Source organism: Cebidichthys violaceus, unplaced genomic scaffold, assembly GCF_023349555.1.
Source record: "Cebidichthys violaceus isolate CVI_PGR_0920_01 unplaced genomic scaffold, fCebVio1.0.p SCAF_13, whole genome shotgun sequence".
NCBI classification, from domain to species: Eukaryota; Metazoa; Chordata; class Actinopteri; order Perciformes; family Stichaeidae; genus Cebidichthys; species Cebidichthys violaceus.
Window position 1 is genome coordinate 16,181,657 of NW_027176296.1, and position 22,861 is coordinate 16,204,517.

Below are 22,861 nucleotides of genomic sequence, written 5' to 3' on the forward strand. Positions count from 1 at the left end.
TATATATATATATATATATATACATACACATATATATATATACATACACACATATATATATATACATATATATATATATATATACATACACATATATACATACATACATATACACATATATATACACACACACACACATATATACACACACACACATATATACACACACACACACACACACACACACACACACACACACACACACACACACACACACATATATGTGTGTGTGTGTGTGTGTGTGTGTGTGTGTGTGTGTGTGTGTGTGTATATATATATACACACACACACACACACACACACACACACACATATATACACACATATATATATATATATACATATATATATATACACATTTACATATATATATATATATATATATATACACACACAATGTACAAGCCTGTGACACATGGCTAACTTTTGTTTTCTTAAGAAGTACTCAAGGTTTTACCTCTTGAGTAAAGCGAATGAAAGAAAACAATTAGAGAAGGCAACCAACCGTCTCCCGGGGGTTCGACTCTGTATTGTTCGTAGGTTTTCCATGTCGGCGCCAATACGATTCTACTAATACCAAAAGAAAAACCAGGATCAGGATCAGGATCAGGATCAGGATCTTACCCCCCCGTGCCGTCTACGATCTTGCTCTCCACGAAGCTGTAGATGTCCTGAAACTCCTGCTCTCTGCAGGGCAGCGACTCTGGCACCGAGGACACATGCAGCCTGAAGAGACACAACAACATTAATTACATTATTAAGCGATTCACGTTCAGCTCACTCTGTTGATCATCTGCTTCACACACTGGTATTTATGCAATCTAGAGAACTTAACATGTAGATTCTGGTCCTTTGTGATGTTTCTGTTAAAATAAAAATAATACTTTAAAATGTAATTAATGTCATAAGGACTATCAGAGTGTGTGTTTCCTGAAAAAAAAAAAAAAGATAAAAAAAAATAAAAAAAGGCAATTTAAACCTCTGAATAAATAACGACATTCAGTTTCTGATTTTGAAGGCGTCACTTGAGAGTCTGGGACTTTGCGACGCACTCTTGTTTCACTGCTTTCTGGACATTTTTACTAAACAATTAATCATAACAATAATTGACTGAGTGATCAATGATGAAAAATAATAGTCAGTTGCAGCGCTGAACTACACTTTGAATAAATAAAGCTTTACATTTGTACAAAACAAATCAAAACGGTTTAGAAGTTTTGCGGGTGTAAACAGACTCCAAGCGGCCGATCAGAGATCAGGATTTTTATTTTTGTGCGGTAGCATCGTTACCACATGATTATTATGTGATGAATTCTGATTCAAACAAATCTTGAACACGAGTGTTTAATCGATGTGGGTCAGAGGTCTCACCTCGTTCTGGCCTCCTCCAGAACATTAGCAGGCTGTCGGGCCGGCAGCGACCTGCTGGGGATGCTGGGGACGGCGCGGTGGGGAGTCCGTGGCGTGCCGGGTGCGATCTGTCGCAAAACATGAAACGGTTAAAAAAAAAAAAAAAAAAAGGGAGACGAGACGAGGCGAGAAAAGAAACCATGACCTGATTCCGTCAGTTTGGAACGTTTTCAGGACTTTTACCTTCTTGTTCGGAGTTTTTCGCGGCGTTCTGGTCGAGGAGCGAGTTCTCCGCTTTGACCGAGGAGTACGAGACGCCGCCGCAGAACATCTGGCCTTTTTAAATGCTACCTCCTCGTCACTGTCGAGCCCTGCCTCCTCCTCCTCCTCCTCCTCCTCCTCCTCCTCCCCATCATCCTCCTCCTCCTCCTCACTGCTGCTCTGTAGCCCCTTCTTGGACAGAACAAACTCCTCCTCGTCCTCTCCGTCCGAGTTCAGGTCCTGCAGGTTGTCCAGAAGGTTCCTGATCACACAGAAAGTCAAGCGTCAGTACTCTGAAGCCTCCCACAAGAATGAATGACTGGATCGGTCGGTGGCCTGGCCTGGCCTGGCCTGGCCTGCCCCCCCCCCCCCCTCTGCACTCACAGCTGTTTTCTGATGCGAGACAACACCAGCTGGGCCGACTTCCTCTTCGAGCTCCTCGGTGTGACCGGCAGCATCGGAGAGTTTTCATCATCCGCTTCAGCCCTGTCCACAAGAACAGCAGAAGATCCGTCACGTTTTGATGGCAGTCGGGCGGAAAAGCGAGACGTCACATTCTAACTGATGGAAAACGAGCCGAGAGGGTTTCAGGCGTTGCGTTCGCGATCAAGACATTCAGAGAACGTCGCGGCTCGTTAGTATCACAACGCTCGGAGGTAACGGGACTCTTCTGATCATGTGGGTCTCCCCTCGGACAAAATGGATTTAAAATAAAAACTGAATACTGTCATTGCGTCTGCTAGTTTTCCACACCGGACAAACATCTGTGTCTGAATCATACGGCAGAGACACAAGACACATATCGTTACAATAAGGAACATCTACACTGCTCATATTCTATATACTGCACACTACCGGGTTCGTTTTTTTTCCCCCCCTCAGCCTTCTGTACATTCGTTTCCATTTCTCCAAATAATAATAATCGTCAAAAGTATGTTGAAATAGCTATTAGCGGCTCCGGTTTGCGTGAACAGAAAACCATCACCGGGTTACTTTGTTACTGAAGAAAACGTTAAAAAAAAAACGTGAAGATTCTCAGGCAAGTTCTGCAGTTATTAAAAAGGAGTGGATTTATGGACGTGTAGAAGTAATGGAAGAACGAACGGAACATAAATAATGATATCCTCAGAACGTGGGAAATATGATTATCATGTGTTGGGGTTTGAGTCATGACTCTGAGAGGCACACTCACAGGACTCCCAGGGCTGGCTCCTTCAGGGGTTCTGGTTCTGGTTTTCGAGAAGGAGTGGTAGCTCTGTTTGAGGACGCATTGGATTTTTCACTGCATTGAATTCGAGAGAAACGAACCCATTAATGATCAAGTGATGTGTGAATGTTCACTGAAACAACTTCACACCGGCTGTGCAGACTCAAACCTCAAAGAATATAAAGATTAAAATAAATGCATGCATGTGTGAGCTGCAGGTGCGAGGCTCTTCTTCTCTGACCTCTGTTGTTCTCCGGGACTCATGACCGCGATATCGTTACAGTTACTACAACCACCAGGGCCTGCGGCGTCTGACTCACTTGCGTTCCCTGGCGGCATACCGTCTCCTCGGCGTGGCGTTTCTTCTTCTGGGCGTCTTAACCGAGCCAGTCGGTAACCCCGCCTCCATCGCACCGTCACCCTGCCGAGGACTTTTCATCCAACAGAAGAGGCACCAGTGAGTTATTAACAGCTTATCTCTGGTTGAAACCAGCTTAAAACTGGAACTGAATACTCCTCTGCTCACCCCTCCTTTGTCAAGCATGATGGAAAACCCCAAAGTGACGATGAGGTAACGGAAAAAAACAAAACAACAACCCCCCGAAAGAGTTTGGTTTGTCTGCTCTAGACTACTGTAGAAACAAGGCGGTGCAACATGGCAGGCCCAAAAAAATGACTGACATAAGTCTTATTTATTTATTTGAATTTGTTTATGTATTTATGTCAGTGTGGTAGGATGTCCAACCTCAGTCTATCCACGTATTTAACTATTAATTTATGTTTTTATTGAAGCATTTGTTTATTGATTTATTATTTATTCATTTCAAAATGTATTTATTCTATTATTGTTTCTGCTACGGCAGCCGTTACTCCTCTCAACATGTCGCTGTGTTGTTCATTCTGTACACAACATCTGTCGCCCTTGAGAGGGATCTCCCCTGCTCTTCTTGAGGTCGTTTCCCCTTTCTTAAAGGGGACTTTTTTTTGGGGGGGGCGGGGGGGGGGTTCCTATATCCAATGCGTGGGGCCAAGGACAGAGAATGACGTGTAGAGTGTGAAGTTCTCACGAAGCGAGCACAACTATAATGTTGCTGAAAGGCTGAAATGCAACAAATATGGACTGAAGCGGAATATTTTGTTAGATTTGAGCAAAACTGAAAATTCACAACATGTTGCTACATCTATCTTTTCTCTAATAAATATAGACGTTTAATAAATAATCATTTTAGACGTTTGGGCTGGAAGTTGGACTATCACACACACAATGTTTCTATAAGTTATTAAATACTAATAATGTGAACGTCAACGTTAGGAAAGACGTTCCGAAGTTCTTAACTATTCGCCACAGACCCGATGTGTTTACAGTAGATGTATTTTTGGAGAACGTAGAACAATGACAGGCGGTGCAGGCCTTTCGTTTATTCTCGCTGAACTGTTTGGATGTAAAGTCTTCAGCCGCGCTTCACTTAAAAAGACAGCCGTCGTCCTCACTGGAGGCTAAAAACATCACGTTTAAATCATGAAGTCTTGAAGGGGAAAACATAAGAGATTTTTTTTTTTTTTTTTTGCGAAATCTCCCAGCTGTAGCCAAAAATCCCCCCCACATAACCGCGATATTCCCTGATGGGAGCATGGCTGCGCGTCTTCCTGCCGACGGTGAAAGGGTGCGGACGCTGTGGCCGCGCGGGACAGTTGCCTCTCACCTGGCGGACGACGGGGGACTGTTCCTCTCGGAGAGAGACACCTCGGGGAGGACGATGGCGGAGGGCTTCAGGGGGAAAGTGCCCAGAGTGCCGGGGGCTGTGCGGGGCTTCTTGAGGGGGCTGAGGCTGTGGGTGAGGGGCAGGTCCCGAGGGGGAGAGGCCGGCAGTCTTCCGACAGACCACATCACCTCCTCGTCCAGCTCCTCGTCCAGCAGCCGGCTCAGGACGTCCTGGTTGATCGTCGACGTCTTCTCAGGATCTGACGGGTCGAGGAGGGAAAACACGGCCGGAAGACTTTTTTTTAAAAATTGCATTAAAATGGTCAAGCATGCAGTTGCCAGTTATATCTGCCAGTACTGATGTACAATATCTGGAATTAACTTGACTCTACTACAACCAGAAAAGACCGGACTGCTTTTAAAACACTCACTGCTGAGTTCCAGTTTCTTGCGGACGCCGGGCGTCCTGACCGAGGCGTTCCTCCTCTTGGCGCTCAGACATTTTGAGGTCGACATTTTGGTGGCGGAGTGCAGCGACTCCACTTCGGCGCCGGCGCCGGCCTCACCCGCGCTCACGGTGGCCCGGCTGCATCTCACTTCCCCCTGTGCGGCCCGGCGCATGACGGTGAGGTCCGGAGTCGGCAGGCCCCGTCGGGCGGGGCCTCGAGACGCTGGAGCCGCTGCAGGCGGGGAGCAGGGGGGCGAGGGGGGGAGGGAGGCTTTGGGACACGGAGGAGTGGAGGAAGCTGGAGCGGGTTCAGACTCCACCAGAGCAGAGTCCAGCACTTTGAAGGTCTTGGAGTCCCAGGACAGCTTCGCGTACAGGGTGTCCCTATCGCCAGAGTCCGGGAACGGAGCTTCTCCAGCCAGGTGCTTCACCTTTGAGTGAAAGGACAAAGACTTAAAAGGGATAGTTCACCGTAATCCCACGAAACATTTCACCTCTCACCTCTCACCTCTAGTAGCTGTGTGTCCAATGCAGACAGTTTATGCTATCAGATATCTGCATCAGCACTGGTGAATAAAATGAGGAAACGTATGACAAACGAGCGAACAAGACGCTTTCATTTGGGAAGCATTTTACATTCCTTCCTAAATGTAAAAGATTGTTGTTTCTTGGAACCTAGGAAGACTAGCAATAAGCAGATTTTTTTAAGGATAAGTTCGCAATAAGTTCAAAAACATGCCTTAATAACGGTTCCAGGAGTATTTGCATGTTATTCAGAATTCCCTGAATGTCACCTGCACAGGCTTGAGGATGGACCCGGCGTCGACCTCGTCGTCACAGCTGCGACCCTGGTAGTAGAAGATCTCCTGCGGGTGAGGCTCTCTGCCCAGCAGCTTCAGTTTGCTCACGGGCACTTCAGACACACGAACAAACCACTGGACCACCGCCTTCTTCTGCTTCCCGCTCTCTGAAAGACGACGAGAAAACAGGAGACATTCGGCGACGTGTCCTCAAGAGGAACAAAGTCAAGTGCGGCGTCGAGCGACCGCGACTCACCGTCACCAAACAGCCGGGTGACCTTGGCCACGTACGGGCTGTCTTCATCGTCTCCCTCTATGAGGATGTGTTGGCCGGTCTTAATGACGGTGCTCCTCGGGAGACCTTCCACTCTGATGGCCAAAGAGCTGAGATTCACAGATTCAGATTATTAAAGCAAAACTAATCACAACACATGATGCATTATTACAGGTGAAGCTGCCCGGCCATATAGAAAGTAGTTCAAATGAGCTCCACCGTTACCAGCTCCACCAACATTAAATCGATGAACACATTGAGCATCAATAAATATGACCCAATAATATAATACGTATATTATACTAAAATGGGCCATTCTGCATTATGAGTACTTTTGGTACATAAAGTACAGTTTGACGATAATACTTTGGTGCTTTTATTGAAACTTTATTGTGAATGCAGGACTTTTAGTACTACTACTTTGACTGAAGTAGAAGGTCTGAGTACTTCTAGACAAAAAACACAAAATAATGTAAAAAAGACAAAAAGGTTATACATAGAACAACACTGTAAAACTAATCAAAGAGTTACAGTGAAGTACAAGGTACTGAATGGAAAGTCCAACATTTTGTATGCAACTGTATATTTCTACTCCGTTACACCTGACAGCTTTAGTTACTTTACAGATTACAGGTCGTCGTCCCCTTTCTGTTCAGTGACAACCACGCGTCTCTTGGTGAGTCGATGACGTGATTAACTGAAGGATGACGTGTTCCTTTAAGCGTTGAGAAAATGTTACTGCTTAAGCTAACAAACTATTTCAAAAGCCTCTTGGATAAGCTGGAAAATGCATCGTCACACCGCTGAAAACAGGGCTTAGCTAGCCAACTGTATATAAAAAGGAGTAACAGTTACAATCCCAGAAGACAGAAACGTAGTACTCACCCATATTCATAGGTCTTTAGCTTCCTGTTGAAACTTAAAGGCTTTCCACGCCACTCGTAGACTCGCCGGACTCTCAGTCTGGTGAAATACTTCATCCTGTGTCCTCGCGGTCTGCTGCACGAGCTCAGATACGACAACACAAATCAGGACAACGCGAGGACTTGTCTTCGTCCGTGTATTTGCTTTAATTTGAACCCCGCATCGAAAAAAAAGGACACGTATACAGGGTCAAGTCTTCAGACGACACACAGCACCATTCAGAGGTTTCGCGCGAAAATTGCGTAGTTTCCGTTCTTCTTCTTCTCTAGATTTTATGGCGGGCTACAGGGAACCGTTAATGGTCTATGCTGCCCTCTAGTGGACTTGAGTGACATCATGAGTTTATATTCTGTAAAAGATATAATAAATAATACGTACAGGTGGAAAGATAAAAGAAGAAATAAATAACTACAAATATATATGAAATTTAAAAAAGTCTCAGAATTGTTATAATGCTATCGTTTTAATTATAAATAGTGGTAGCAGTTCGTTCTACTCGTAGAAATAGCATATGTTCTAGCTTTAAATTGTTGAGCTCTTTTTCCTATTTGGTAAAAATGAAATGTTCCCATCGGGCCTATTTAAAAATACTTTATCAAAGTTATTTTTCTATAATCACATATTTTGTGTTACAACATGTACATTTCTAATAGTGTCACTGTATTTACTTTCTCTCTTCCTACATTTCCGTTTTTATTGTTATTGGTTCGGTTTTAATAAATAGAAACCAGTGCGCCGCCACTCAGCGTTCTTTACGCAGAGAAACAGCGACACCTGCAGGCCAATTCTGAGAATGACGCTCTCGTTCTGAAAAAAAAATACCGGAAGTGTCTGTTAGACTGTTTCCGGTGTTGGATCGCAGGCTTTAGCTGTTCTGCCCATGCTAGCCGAGTAATTCATTCTTCATTCCGATGGCAAACAGAACTGTTAAAGATGCGAATAGCATACACGGGACCAACCCGCAGTATCTGGTGGAGAAAATCATCCGGACTCGAATCTACGAGTCTAAATACTGGAAGGAGGAGTGCTTCGGTCTGACCGGTGAGTAGCATGTTAGCCACGAGCTAACGTTAGCTTCCTCTCGGCTAATGACGTGAACCTGGCGGATTGTACCCCTCTGTTCTCTAATGGAAGCAATTTAATATATACGAGAAGTGTAGTGGGTTTTCTCTCTAACGTTTACGGAACCATATGTGTCACTTTCTATTAAAATAGCAACAAATATAAGTAGGCTAAAGCTAAGTATGTTAATGACCACAACCCGAAGTTTACTCTTGCGACTGTTTCTGTTGTCGGACCAGAAGCTAAAAAACAATTTGAACATTGTGAGACAAACTAGGGCTGCTACTAACGATTCCTTAATTAATGATTAAGCTGCTGATTTTATTCCCTTTTATTATTTAAACAAATACAAGCGGCAAATCATCACATTTTAAAAGCTGTAACCAATATATCTTTATTTTTACTTGCGAAAAATTGGCTTTTTAATTATTATTTTTTGCTACGTACAGTTTTTTTTACCAGATAATGAACCAAACTAAAGTACTTTGACACCCCTTCCACATACTGTTTTGTACTTTCTTTTCCTGCTCCGTGGAAGGGAAATCTTAATGTAACAGCATACAAATCTATGTTAACACAAAAGTAATCCCACGTGTTTTTGTATCCACGGTTACGTTTTGTCCTGTTGCTTCACAATGAGCGTTAACAAAGTGTGTGCATGTTGTGTGATTCACAGCTGAGCTGGTTGTTGACAAAGCTATGGAGTTGAAGTACGTCGGTGGAGTTTTTGGAGGAAACATAAAGCCCACTCCTTTCCTCTGCCTCACGCTGAAGATGCTGCAGATTCAACCGGAGAAAGACATCATTGTAGAGTTCATCAAAAATGAGGATTTCAAGTGAGTTTCAATCTATTCAGAGAATCAAGTTAATACTGGCTCTGTAGTCCCTTCCCTGTCGAACGCTGACTTGCCTTTCAGTTAAAAAAAAAAAAAGGATTTAGTCAATATAAAGCTAAAAGGTGAGAAAGTGTAAAGCATGTACGACTAGGACACTACTGTTGTTAGAGGGCTTTGCAATTCTAGAGACACATTTTGAGAAAGAAAGAATAAGAAATTCTAGATACAGAAGGCTATATGACAGACAGCCAATGCCACGTCTGTCTGTCATATAGCTGGAAAAAAAGTGGTGTTTTCCACGTACAATATCCAAACAATACATGTACATGCCAAGCATGAATAATATCTGCTTGATTATACTTTGCTTGAAGTGGCTCTTTTACAGTCATCTTACTCGGCTCTCTTGTCTTTTGTTTTGTAGATATGTTCGTTTGCTTGGAGCGATGTACATGAGGTTAACTGGCACTGCAGTGGATTGCTACAAATACCTGGAGCCGCTGTACAACGACTACAGAAAAGTCAAGAGTCAGAACCGAAACGGGGGTGAGTTTTTGATTCATTTTGGACCGTGCCACAATGCGCACCCTGGAATCAAAACAGTGGTTTGTGCAGTAACAGTCAGTGCTCTTTGTACTGCGGGTATGAAATACAACAACAACAACACTGTGGAGCTGTTCCTTTATCTAACTACACAAGAGCCAAACAAATACATCCCACCAGACTTCTGGAGTAAAACCCTTGATTTCCCCCAGAACTGAAAAGTTGGCTCAAGATTTAATGAAGATGAAACATTCTCTCCAGTACAGGTGAGAGTTTCATTCTTCTAGGTTCACTAAAATGCAATTCTAGGTAGCGTTTAGAGCATGAGACCGAACCCTGACTATGTTGTGGATGTTCGATAAACAGTTTTCTCTTTCTGTTTCAGAGTTCGAGTTGATGCACGTGGACGAGTTCATTGACGAGCTTCTTCATGCAGAGAGGATGTGTGACATCATTCTGCCCCGACTTCAGGTGCGTTTACGCCTCGTTAGTACACACACACACACACACACACACACACACACACACACACACACACACACACACACACACAGCTTGATTCAAGTGCCCACACCACTGATGTGTGTGTGTGTGTGTGTTACAGAAAAGACACGTCCTCGAGGAGGCTGAGATGTTGGATCCACGTATCAGCGCCCTGGAGGAAGATCTGGACGAGGTGGAGAGCAGTGAAGAAGAAGATGAGGAAGAAGAGAAGGTAATGATGTTTGTTTAACCTCGTGGAACGCCGCGTGAAGACTGGTTTGCTGTGACGTGAATATTAATGATTAGCGATGTAAGATATGGTCATATACAAGTGAACATATTTTAATCTCAATGTGGGTTAAAAACACGTCTATTTGTTCTAGTAGGACGCCTGAAACGATCACATGTACTCCCTTTATTAACAATATTAAGTTTTATTAACAATATTAAGTTCCAGTCCAGAAACCTCTTCGGGTGAAAGATGTGTCGGCCTTTGATGCTCTCTGAAACACGAGGACTTTGTGCTGTTTGTTGCCACGCGAACCTATTTTAACTCGTATCGTTTGCAGCCGGAGAGACTCCAGACCCCCGAGCCCCACAGACGGCGGGACGGTTACCGCGACAACGACCGCCCTCGGCGCTCTCCGTCGCCTCGTTACAGACGCAGTCGCTCACCCAGACGGTTTGTGTTTTTAATCATCCAAAACCTGTTAAACAGCTGCACACGTTCCCTTCGTAAAGTGGTTACAAATCGTGGGTCCAGCTCTAAATCAAGACCTTTTGGGGTTTCTTTGTGTTTCCAGGAGGAGCAGATCTCCAAAGAGGCGGAGGTATGGTGGCCTTTACCTGAAATCCTTTGGCACCTTTTTAAATTCAACACATGTAGCTCACGTTCATTCCTGTTTTTTTGTTTTTTTTGTTCCGTGTTACTCGCGTAGCCCATCGCCCCGGAGAGACCGCCATCGCAGCAAGAGCCCCCGGCGACACCGCAGCCGGTCCAGAGACAGGCGCCACCGCTCCAAATCTCCAGGTGAACACAACAAACCTCCCCAGAAGTCTCTGTGAAGAAAATAGGAATATTTTGAGCTCGACCCAGAATGGTCAAAAGTGAGATTAAATATGGTGGTTGGCCCGCGGTGTAGTGCAGAGATCGATTCTGGGCCCCGTCTCTTCCTCCATTTTCTTCCCCCCCATGTCACATAATAAGTAGAATTGATATTTCTATGCAGATGATATGCAAATATATCTTTCCGTCAACCCGAGCGATACAAGTAGTCCGACTTCCCTAAAGACGTATATATTTTTTTAAATGTAAAAATCTAAATGGTTAAAGCACTGATCCACTGTCGTGCATAACGTGACACACGTGTGAAGCCGAGCAAGTTCGACGTAACACAGAGGCACTGATCAAGTCTGAGGACGGGTTTTTTCCAGTGCTAATGTCGAAGAGAAGTGGACGTCTTCCTGTATGTGATGGTTTGAAGGTGGTTGTGTGTCACTCATTCTGTCATTATGTTGAACCAGGTCACCACAGAAGCCACAGACACCGCAGCCACTCAAAGTCCCCAGAGAGGTGAGCGATGCTACCGTTATTAGGACTGAAAACGCGCAAATCTATTTGCATGTGCGCGGCTGGGTCTCATTTGTTTGTCGGTTTATACGGTGATGGCACAGATTCGAGACCTGAGTTTCAAAAAAAAAATAAAAAATCTGCAAAATTCTTATTTTCATTGAACAAAATAACTCAAAGTTACTGAATGTTTGTCCATAAAACTAGTTTTTATATCAATACTTCTTGGTTCTTGACATGTGGCGCTACTGATACATTTTAGTCCGTACCAAAACAATTTCACCACAAAGTCTGTATTTTTTTTTTTTTTATCACATCACGTGATCCTCGTCTTTCATGTTCCTGTATATCTCCAGTCTTATTATTAACAACAATTGTTTGATAATTCCATTGATATCATTTTGTTTCTTCCACATCACAGGAGTTCAAAAAAGAGTCACAAGAAGAGTCGAAGAGGAAACGAGTGATCTCCCGTTCCCCTTTTTTTTTTATTCCACCTCTGAACTGTCAGAGAGCTTGCCTCTAAATCTTGTACGAAATGCGATGACCATTTTTTTATTTTCCCAAGTAATTTCCACTTTAGATGTTGGACCACTGGCCTGTCTGTAAGATATTACAATGCAAAGCCCTCAGGTTTCAGCAGTGTGTGTGTGTGTGTGTGTGTGTGTGTGTGTGTGTGTGTGTACAGTATCTAATCACAGTCTGCAGCCTGCCGGTCTCATTTTGTGGTTCCAACCCGTTGAGAGAGAAACAAATCTAATAGTATTCCCTGTTTTCAGAAAGTTCCGGCCGTCATCGATCACTTGTGATCTGTGTAAATGTAGAACATGTGTTTCTGTATGTTAAGACTGAGCATTTGTCAGAAAATAAAGACCCTGATTCATTAGTTTTGTTGTTTTTGGAAGTTGATTCCTGATGAAGATTTGGACCCACAACTTCTGAATTGATGGGATTTTATTTACAAGGAACTTTCAGGTAAAATAACATGCGAAAAACATTACAGCTGTTTTTTTTGGGTTTTTTTGTTTTTTTTTCGGTTTACATGCTGCACTGTAGTGTAAGAATGCTACATTTGTCTTAGGGAAAATGATACCATTAAACATCTCCAATAATAAATGACTAAATAATTATTCTTAACAGGTTCAATGAAGGATTCAGCCTTTCATACAAATGGATCGCTTTTTAGATTGTCTTCCATTAACTGTACTATAGTGTAAAATAAGACACAACCAACAATGAAATGATCATATATTACACGTTCTGGGTCGGGTGGTACTACCTTCTGGACCAACCGACCATCACAAAACATTTTAGAACCAGTGTTGTTGAAACCACTATGGCTGTTAGAAACACACACACACACACACACAGACACACACACACACACACACACAGACACACAGGCACACAGGCATGAAATCTCTTGCAATCAATGGGGAAAACACTTCTATCCAAAATGCAAACCATACCTTGAATTGGCAACACACAACCAGTCTGAGCCTTATCACTACCAGTGCACCTCTGGGAAGGTCACCTCCTTGGTGAGGACTTAACAAACATGGAGTCAGTGAGAGGAAGAAGAAAAGAACAAACAATGGGGACCAGAGATGACATTGCTTTTGATGTGGATGAAGTGATGTGGTTTGTGTTTGCTATAGAGCACATCGGCGCGTTGTTGCTGCTTTTGAAAGGGTAACTCAAATGGTGCAATGTGTGCGCAGGGCGGGGTGTTGACGAGAAATGCAGTGGGATTCATGCTAATGTTGAGGAAATAAGGAGAGAATAATGGATAACAAAAGAAAGGAGTGAAGGAACTGGCTGAGAAGGAAGAAAGGGAAGGGACAAGAAACAGAAGAGAGCGATGTGGAGACAGAGAGTAGGAAGTGATAGAGGACTCAGCAGTGATTGTAGAATCCTTTGTATGAATATTTTAGGTTCTGGCACTCCATCATTTTTTGTCAATTAGAGAGCATCTTGCGATGGGATAACACCAGTAGCGACGGTCAGCTCAGACCACATCCATCTTCAAACTCTGCCTTCATTTTGAGCTCAACTACCAAATTGGGCCAGGGGCGTAAAAAGTGTCTCAGAAGGGGACGATGGGCATATGAATGACTTTATAAAGTGACTTTGCTGTTGTAAACATTACTGTTGCTGCTCTAGAAACAATATTTAGATATATCAAAGTTATAATTAGTTTCTAATCCTGTTTTGAATTTATTTGTATCTAATATTCTATATATGCTTTCAAAGCAATCATTTGTCATGAAAAAGAACTGAGTATTGATGAAAGTAGCTCTTTGCAGTAATAACATCCTAAAGATACCTATCACTACCTGAAGGCCACCGCAGTTCTCCGATAGGCTTAGAGAGGGAGGGGCTGAGCTGAGTCATATTGTTGCTTGCTATCTGCAACCTCACCACTAGAGGCCACTACATCTCACACACTGTTCCTTTAAGTTGATTCAAAGTTAGAAACAGTTTTTTCTTCATCTTGAAGTCTGCCATCATGCCACACTGAGTGAAATATTCAAACCCAAGCTCCCACATTGTTTTGGCTGCACCCTCCCATCAAATGGAAGTATTAACTTGGTGTGCATTATTTTAAACACACTTATATATCTAGTACATGTGAACATGTTGAGCAGCGTCCGTCTGCAGAGTGTTGGTGTGAACAGCGGTGACAGCGGTTACCTGGAGACGCCTGCATTACGACACTCTGCTGCCATCTTCCAATTTGGCAGTAGCTTTCAAGAGCTGCAGTTTGACTAACATCCATCAGGCCCTGTGAAGAGGACTGCAAGATTGTGGAGAGTACATGCATTTCTTGTATAGTAGTAACCAGCAAGAAAAAACACAACTTGAAGATGTCTTAGTGTACACATTGTTTATTTAATAGTATTAATAGGTAATTGTGTACTACGGAGACACAGCTTGACATACTTTCTATACATACAATCAGCTGCATCTGCTGTTATATTCAGGTTACAGGCATCAAATGTACTATTACATTATTAGAGAATGTTATATTCCACGACTCAAAGGCAAACAGCAAAGCAGATTTCACATACTGCTAGTAGTAGTAGTAGTAATGTTCTTACATAAACTTAGAATCCAGTGCTAAGAGGGAAAAAACACAAAACAGGAATATAATAAACAACATCTGATCAAAATCTATTGTAATAAACCATGTGATGTTGAATAATGGTGATGACATTTAGACATGTCCACAGTGGATGTTAATTAAAAGACCAGTGTTATTGAATGATTCAGCCTGTCGTACAAATCGAGTGTACTACTTCAGACAAATATATATATAGGTTGTTGTTTTTCTTAAAGCTTTTGTCTTCCATTAACTACTAAAGTGTAAAAACTTGCAGACACCTGCCTTTTAAAAGGATACAGCTCAATTAATAAGTATTCTCAGATTATTTTTTTAGGTAATGCAATACATTTCTTTTTTCAGATTTAGGACCAGTGTTGTAATAAAAACCACTATGGCTCTTGCAGGTTTTCCAGAAACATCTCTATTTCTCTCCACATTGGGTTCCTGCGTCTATATTTAGTCTTCTCCAGAGCTTTGATGCTGTTCCCACGAAAGAAGGATTGATGGGGTATCTCTGCCGCCTTCATGTGGTATTTCATTGACTTGTTGTAATCCTGTCGTTGGAAGTTTAAAAATTTTGCGTAGTGGTTGTAAAGCAGCTGTTTGTCTGCAGGTTCCAGATCACTTTCTAGCAGTTCCTGGTACATCTGCTCAGCTTTAGCCTGGTTGGACTTTGCGTATATAGTTGCGAGGTCTACTTTTGTCAAAAATGAAGAATGAGGATAAAGAGAAATCACCTCCTCATGGAGACTGATTGCTCTGTCTATCATGGTTTGCTTTGGGCGACTGTAGCTGGAATAAATGATCTTCCATTTGAGAGTGAGTGCGACACATCTCTTCAGATAACGCTCATCTGGATGGTTTGTCAGAGCCTTCTCTGCCAAATCAATGGCCTCATCAACAGATACATAGTATCTGTAAACCCTTAGTATTGCTTTCCAACCACTGTAGTTGCTGACAGGACTTCTCAAAACCTTTCCGGCTAACTCACGTGCTTCATCCTCAACTCTTTCTCCTTTCTTTGCAATTTCCTCAAGGTAGCAAGCAGCGAGGTACAAGTTCTCTGGATCCTGTTCCTTGGCGACTCTCATTTTCTCCAAGACGTCAGCCTCCAGCCCTGTGTCGCTGTGCTCAAAAGCACTCGTTAACACCATGACGTGACTGGTGTTCCACTCCACCATGTCCGGCTGCATCCTGATGGCTTTCTGGAAGTAATCTGCAACCAGCTCTCTGTCTTTGCTGAACTTCATCAGGGTCCAGGCTTTTTCAGCGTAGATCTCTGCATGGAGCTCGTCCTGTGATGGAGATGGATATTTCTTCATCAGGGCTTCAACCTTGGACAGGTAAGCCTCGCTCTCTGCTTGGTCTCCCAGGTGGTGGTGCAGCCAAGCCAGGTTCCCGTAGTTCACCACTAACCAGGGACCGTCATCTGCTTTTCTCATCTGGCGGAAGGCCTCTGCAGCCTTGTTGAAGAAACTCTGGGCTTCATTGGTGAAGCCCAGCTTGTACTGAATGAACCCCCTCAGGTTGTAAATGTGACCCAGCCAGCAGTTTCCCTCCTCCGTGCCGATGTCCACCAGCTGGTCCCTGAGACGTAAAAAATTGGTCTTGCTGGGGTCCAGATCCCAGGTAAAGTGGCACTGCAGGGCCTCCAGTTTTGAGATCAGTGATGTTTGACTCTGAGCAGCACTGATGAGGAATAAAAATGACAAATATTAAAACACATCACTAGGTTAATATAATATGCTCAGAGGCGTGCTATGTTTGGATAATCATTGTTCATTTCATGTTGAGGAAGGGAGGAACATAGAACTGGAGTAAGGAGCATTGAATGGTCTGGAAGGAAATAATATAATAATAATCTGTTAGCTGCTTCCTTGACCTGGACACAACATAATATCACTACACATCACATTACATTACATTACAGTCATTTAGCAGACGCTTTTATCCAAAGCGACTTACAATAAGTGCATTCAACATTCAAACACATACTGTGTTTGGTTGTGTGGTGGTTTGATTTGAAAGGCAGCACAAAAAAAAGGAAGTAAGGAAGGATCTGAGAGGGGAATGAAAAATAGAGTAGGGCGCATTGTGAGGAAGGAAGAAACAGAGTGAATTAGGAGGAGAGAAAAAGGGGGCGGGGGGCAGAAGGACAGAAGGGAGAAAGAAAAGATGGTTGAAAGAGGTAAGGAAGGAGGAGGCAAGAAAGGAAGTTCGGAAGGAAGAAAGGTAAAGAAACGGTGTGAGCCACAGAGAGAAGGGAAGAAAAAAATGGAGTAAGGAGAAGAAAATAATTCAACAACAACAACATTTAACATTTGTCCACCAGAATTATATTCCTGGAAGTGTGGGAGTAAACTTCAAGAAAACAGCTGATCAGTAATAATTGTTAATAAAAAGGGTTTTTAATCCCTGTGCTCTGACTGAAAGGCAAGACTGAAGAAACACAGGAGGGATAAAAGTAGTATCCTAAAGACAGAGAGGAGGGAATGAAGCAAGGAGGTACCAAAGATGTGACTGAACAGCAGTGTTTGAATACATCATCAATGACTTGAAGGATCCATAATGTTAATACATTTTGGCTGTAGGACACAATAATAAAATATTAAATAAATCATAATGATACTGATCATTCATTCCAACAATGATATGAAATGCAGAAACAGCTACTCACCTCATCATTTAGCTGTTCCCTCAACTCTGTAACTTCTCTAAGTTAGTATGGCTGGTTTTGGCTCTTGATGCTGCTTTGGCTTCACTGGTATAAATGATAAGATGTTGTTGAGCACGCAGCTTTAAATGTTCACAATCACGTCGAAGCAGATCGTAGAGGCGGAGCACTTGAGTATCATTTCTTTGTTTCCAGGAATCAAAGCCTACAGCCACGTCTGATGAATCAAAAACAAGACTCATTAACTTATCACATTTATTATGGCTGCACCTTCACATCGAATGGTAACATCAACAAGTACATCAACCTTTGAACGCATCTGTATGTGTTGTGATCTGTCTTCTTCTTCACTTTTGTTTCCCGGGATTGAAAACCTACAGCCACACCTGATCAAACTGCAGCATAACTCATCAACTTTGGTCACTCAATTTTCCCTTATCAGTTATGCTTTACTGTTTTGTAATTACAAGAAAAGAACTCATACTTACAAAAGATAAATAAAATAAATGATTATAAATCAACTCTTTCTCATCACAAGTATCGACACTACAGGCTGAAATATTCACCCAAATAGTTTAAGAAGCCTTTATTTAAATAAATAAATTCATTATATAATGAATCATCGGCCAAAAGCATTTTTCTTTTTCTTTTTTTTTAGAAGCAAGCTAAACTGAAAGCTGTCTGCCTGAAGTTTACTGTTCATCTTAGTTTGTTCTTGTAAACTTCTCTACTGGCTGAGACAAAGCAGACAGGAGGACAGAGGACGGGAGGAATGACTGATACTATCTAATGTCTGTGTTCCTCATTATTATTATTTATAAACTTTACTGAAATATGAATGACTTTATAAAGTGACTTTGCTGTTGTAAACATTACTGTTGCTGCTCTAGAAACAATATTTAGATATATCAAAGTTATAATTAGTTTCTAATCCTGTTTTGAATTTATTTGTATCTAATATTCTATATATGCTTTCAAAGCAATCATTTGTCATGAAAAAGAACTGAGTATTGATGAAAGTAGCTCTTTGCAGTAATAACATCCAAAAGATACCTATCACTACCTGAAGGCCACCGCAGTTCTCCGATAGGCTTAGAGAGGGAGGGGCTGAGCTGAGTCATATTGTTGCTATCTGCAACCTCACCACTAGAGGCCACTACATCTCACACACTCTTCCTTTAAGTTGATTCAAAGTTAGAAACAGTTTTTTCTTCATCTTGAAGTCTGCCATCATGCCACACTGAGTGAAATATTCAAACCCAAGCTCCCACATTGTTTTGGCTGCACCCTCCCATCAAATGGAAGTATTAACTTGGTGTGCATTATTTTAAACACACTTATATATCTAGTACATGTGAACATGTTGAGCAGCGTCCGTCTGCAGAGTGTTGGTGTGAACAGCGGTGACAGCGGTTACCTGGAGACGCCTGCATTACGACACTCTGCTGCCATCTTCCAATTTGGCAGTAGCTTTCAAGAGCTGCAGTTTGACTAACATCCATCAGGCCCTGTGAAGAGGACTGCAAGATTGTGGAGAGTACATGAATTTCTTGTATAGTAGTAACCAGCAAGAAAAAACACAACTTGAAGATGTCTTAGTGTACACATTGTTTATTTAATAGTATTAATAGGTAATTGTGTACTACGGAGACACAGCTTGACATACTTTCTATACATACAATCAGCTGCATCTGCTGTTATATTCAGGTTACAGGCATCAAATGTACTATTACATTATTAGAGAATGTTATATTCCACGACTCAAAGGCAAACAGCAAAGCAGATTTCACATACTGCTAGTAGTAGTAGTAGTAATGTTTTTACATAAACTTAGAATCCAGAGCTAAGAGGGAAAAAACACATAACAGCAATATAATAAACAACATCTGTGAGGAATTTAAAGTTAAAAAGCAATGTTAGTGTATAAGCACACCCAGTGGTGGATATAATGTTATAACATGTTTATTTGAAGAAGTGTTAAATCATAAAAGTATAATCATTCTATATATCAAACTATAAAATACAGTTGCTGAATGTTTTGAGGGAAAGAGAGAGACCTTTGAGACAGGCTTTTCAGATCCGAAAACAACTGTATTGTAATGTGATGAGTTTGGTGAGCCGACTTCAGGAATGTGAGGCGTTAACAGTGGGGGAAGGAGATGTATTGATCAAACAGAGATGTTGATGAATACAGCCCTATGAAAACATGGGGGTCGGGTTCACTCTGTTTTATGAGGAGGAGGACAGGTCGGACCAGCGGACACTATTCAGACATTATCCGGATCACTTAGACCAATGGAGAGCATTGTCAGAGGACAGGAGGAGACAATCGGATTTCAGCCAATCACAAAGCTGATAATGGACTTTTGAAAGTAAACTACTGACTTTTGGGTATAAAAACATTGTTCGGAGAGACGTAATTCAGTTCTTGGCGATCTTCTTTTACTGTAAACTGGCGTTTGTCGGCCGGTGGGGGGGGGGGGGGGGGGGGTTTGAACTCGGTTTTGCGATTCCTTACTGTTGACAGTGTAATTCAGTTTGTAATTGTCTATTAGCATTTGTGAATTATTAAATACTTTTTCATTGTAAGCCGGATCCAGCTGATTTTTCATGGCGTGACTTCGTTGCTCAAACAACAACGAAAGAGCGAGAGGTCCGCGGCCTCCTGAGTGCAGAGGTCCCACTTCACCACACATCTGATCAAAATCTATTGCAATAAATCATGTGATGTTGAATAATGGTGATGACATTTAGACATTGGATGTTATTTAAAAGACCAGTGTTATTGAATGATTCAGCCTGTCGTACAAATCGAGTGTACTACTTATATAGGTTGATAGGTATATATATAGGTTGTTGTTTTTCTTAAAGCTTTTGTCTTCCATTAACTACGAAAGTCTAAAAACTTGCAGACACCTGCCTTTATAAAGGATACAGCTCAATTAATAAGTATTCTCAGATTTGTTTTTAGGTAATGCAATACATTTATTTTTTCAGATTTAGGACCAGTGTTGTAATAAAAACCACTATGGCTCTTGCAGGTTTTCCAGAAACATCTCTATTTCTCTCCACATTGAGTTCCTGCGTTTATTTTTAATCTTCTCCAGAACTTTGATGCTGTTCTTACGAAAGAAGGATTGATGTGGTATCTCTGCCGCCTTCATGTGATATTTTATTGACTTGTTGTAATCCTGTCGTTCGTAGTTTAAATATTTTGCGTAGTGGTTGTAAAGCAGCTGTTTGTCTGCAGGTTCCAGGTCCATTTTTAGCAGTTCCTGGTACATCTGCTCAGCTTTAGCCTGGTTGGACTTTGTGTATATATTTGCGAGGTCTACTTTCGTCAAAAATGAAGAATGGGGATAAAGAGAAATCACCTCCTTATGGAAACTGATTGCTCTGTCTATCATGCTTTGCTTTGGGCGACTGTCGCTGGAATAAATGATCTTCCATTTGAGAGTGAGTGCGACACATCTCTTCAGATAACGCTCATCTGGATGGTTTTTCAGAGCCTCCTCTGCCAAATCAATGGCCTCATCAATAGATACATAGTATCTGTAAACCCTTAGCATTGCTTTCCAACCACTGTAGCTGCTGACAGGACTTCTCAAAACCTTTCTGGCTAACTCACGTGCTTCATCCTCAACTCTTTCTCCATTCTCTGCACGTTTCTCAAGGAAGTAAACTGCAAGGGCCAAGTTCACTGGATCTTGTTCCTTGGTGACTCTCAGTTCCTCCAAGACATTATCTTTGTTTCTGTACAGTAGGAGACTGATGTTCCACTCCACCATGTCCGGCTGCATCCTGATGGCTTTCTGGAAGTAATCTGCAACCAGCTCTCTGTCTGTGCTGAACTGCATCAGGGTCCAGGCTTTTTCAGCGTAGATCTCTGCATGGAGCTCGTCCTGTGATGGAGATGGGTATTTCTTCATCAGGGCTTCAACCTTGGACAGGTAAGCCTCGCTCTCTGCTTGGTCTCCCAGGTGGTGGTGCAGCCAAGCCAGGTTCCCGTAGTTCAGCACTAACCAGGGACCGTCATCTGCTTTTCTCATCTGGCGGAAGGCCTCTGCAGCCTTGTTGAAGAAACTCTGGGCGTCTTCAGTGAAGCCCAGCTTGTACTGAATGAACCCCCTCAGGTTGTAAATGTGACCCAGCCAGCAGTTTCCCTCCTCCGTGCCGATGTCCACCAGCTGGTCCCTGAGACGTAAAAGTTTGGTCTTGCTGGGGTCCAGATCCCAGGTAAAGTGGCACTGCAGGGCCTCCAGTTTTGAGACCAGTGATGTTTGACTCTGAGCAGCACTGATGAGGAATAAAAATGACAAATATTAAAACACATCACTAGGTTAATATAATATGCTCAGAGGCGTGCTCTGTTTGGATAATCATTGTTCATTTCATGTTGAGGAAGGGAGGAACATAGAACTGGAGTAAGGAGCATTGAATGGTCTGGAAGTAAATAATATAATAATATTCTGTTAGCTGCTTCCTTGATCTGGACACAACATAATATCACTACACATTACATTACATCACATTACAGTCATTTAGCAGACGCTTTTATCCAAAGCGACTTACAATAAGTGCATTCAACATTCAAACACATACTGTGTTTGGTTGTGTGGTGGTTTGATTTGAAAGGCAGCACAAAAAAAAAGGAAGTAAGGAAGGATCTGAGAGGGGAATGAAAAATAGAGTAGGGCGCATTGTGAGGAAGGAAGAAACAGAGTGAGGCAGGAGGAGAGAAAAAGGGGGGGGGGGGCAGAAGGACAGAAGGGAGAAAGAAAAGATGGCTGAAAGAGGTAAGGAAGGAGGAGGCAAGGAAGAAATTCGGAAGGAAGAAAGGTAAAGAAACGGTGTGAGCCACAGAGAGAAGGGAAGAAAAAAATGGAGTAAGGAGAATAAAATAATTCAACAACAACAACATTTAACATTTGTCCACCAGAATTATATTCCTGGAACTGTGGGAGTAAACTTCAAGAAAACAGCTGATCAGTAATAATTGTTAATAAAAAGGGTTTTTAATCCCTGTGCTCTGACTGAAAGGCAAGACTGAAGAAACACAGGAGGGATAAAAGTAGTATCCTAAAGACAGAGAGGAGGGAATGAAGCAAGGAGGTACCAAAGATGTGACTGAACAGCAGTGTTTGAATACATCATCAATGACTTGAAGGATCCATGATGTTCATATTTTTGGCTGTAGGACACAATAATAAAATATTAAATAAAACATAATGATACTGATCATTTACTCCAACAATGATATGAAATGCAGAAACAGCTACTCACCTCATCATTTAGCTGTTTCCTCAACTCTGTAACTTCTCTAAGTTAGTGTGGCTGGTTTTGGCTCTTGATGCTGCTTTGGCTTCGCTGGTATAAATGATAAGATGTTGTTGAGCACGCAGCTTTAAATGTTCACAATCACGTCGAACCGGTTCGTAGAGGCGCGGCACTTGAGCAACATTTCTTTTATTCTCTTTTAGAAACGCTGCTTGACTTTTGTTAACAGGACTTGAATCAGACGTGGTTGTCTGATGAATCTAAAACATAACTCATGAAATGTTGAGTTAGAAACAGGTTTTTACTTCTTCTTACAGAACTTGAGAGAAAGATTCAAACCCAAGATA

At 42.2% G+C, this 22,861-nt stretch overlaps 4 protein-coding genes across 4 annotated transcripts in view; 1 reads left to right on the plus strand and 3 right to left on the minus strand.

The window, feature by feature from the left end:
- Positions 1–7,183, minus strand: part of orc1 (origin recognition complex, subunit 1) — a 10,772-nt gene extending 3,589 nt beyond the window's left edge. The window contains exons 1-11 of the mRNA XM_068707964.1: positions 6,928–7,183; positions 6,025–6,152; positions 5,763–5,935; positions 4,952–5,399; positions 4,522–4,780; positions 3,139–3,249; positions 2,804–2,893; positions 1,996–2,097; positions 1,594–1,873; positions 1,372–1,478; positions 625–726 (exon numbers count right to left, since the gene is read on the minus strand). Coding sequence (XP_068564065.1) covers positions 625–726; positions 1,372–1,478; positions 1,594–1,873; positions 1,996–2,097; positions 2,804–2,893; positions 3,139–3,249; positions 4,522–4,780; positions 4,952–5,399; positions 5,763–5,935; positions 6,025–6,152; positions 6,928–7,022 — 1,895 coding nt within the window. The 5' untranslated portion in view covers positions 7,023–7,183. The remainder of the gene's footprint in view (positions 1–624; positions 727–1,371; positions 1,479–1,593; positions 1,874–1,995; positions 2,098–2,803; positions 2,894–3,138; positions 3,250–4,521; positions 4,781–4,951; positions 5,400–5,762; positions 5,936–6,024; positions 6,153–6,927) is intronic.
- A 630-nt stretch (positions 7,184–7,813) lies between these two features.
- Positions 7,814–12,343, plus strand: prpf38a (pre-mRNA processing factor 38A). The gene is made up of 10 exons (XM_068707962.1): positions 7,814–8,007; positions 8,705–8,864; positions 9,286–9,407; positions 9,790–9,875; positions 10,009–10,119; positions 10,457–10,569; positions 10,691–10,717; positions 10,826–10,917; positions 11,412–11,460; positions 11,879–12,343. Exons 1-10 carry the CDS (start codon positions 7,878–7,880, stop codon positions 11,922–11,924), a joined length of 936 nt encoding a protein of 311 aa, XP_068564063.1. The 5' UTR covers positions 7,814–7,877; the 3' UTR covers positions 11,925–12,343.
- A 1,984-nt stretch (positions 12,344–14,327) lies between these two features.
- Positions 14,328–17,347, minus strand: LOC137870565 (interferon-induced protein with tetratricopeptide repeats 1-like). The gene is made up of 2 exons (XM_068707960.1): positions 17,241–17,347; positions 14,328–16,252 (listed from the first exon to the last, which is right to left on the minus strand). Exons 1-2 carry the CDS (start codon positions 17,246–17,248, stop codon positions 14,953–14,955), a joined length of 1,308 nt encoding a protein of 435 aa, XP_068564061.1. The 5' UTR covers positions 17,249–17,347; the 3' UTR covers positions 14,328–14,952.
- A 2,401-nt stretch (positions 17,348–19,748) lies between these two features.
- On the minus strand, positions 19,749–22,608 carry LOC137870566 (interferon-induced protein with tetratricopeptide repeats 5-like). The gene is made up of 2 exons (XM_068707961.1): positions 22,521–22,608; positions 19,749–21,533 (listed from the first exon to the last, which is right to left on the minus strand). Exons 1-2 carry the CDS (start codon positions 22,526–22,528, stop codon positions 20,264–20,266), a joined length of 1,278 nt encoding a protein of 425 aa, XP_068564062.1. The 5' UTR covers positions 22,529–22,608; the 3' UTR covers positions 19,749–20,263.
- Between the last annotated feature and the right edge of the window lie 253 nt (positions 22,609–22,861).

What these genes read in the sequence shown, in the direction of transcription:
- prpf38a (XM_068707962.1), top strand. Translation starts at nt 7,878, where the DNA reads ATGGCAAACAGAACTGTTAAAGATGCGAATAGCATACACGGGACCAAC. An exon ending in ATCAAAAATGAGGATTTCAA is followed by an intron (nt 8,865 to 9,285) that starts GTGAGTTTCAAT and finishes TTTGTTTTGTAG; the next exon opens with ATATGTTCGTTTGCTTGGAG. An exon ending in CACTCAAAGTCCCCAGAGAG is followed by an intron (nt 11,461 to 11,878) that starts GTGAGCGATGCT and finishes TCCACATCACAG; the next exon opens with GAGTTCAAAAAAGAGTCACA.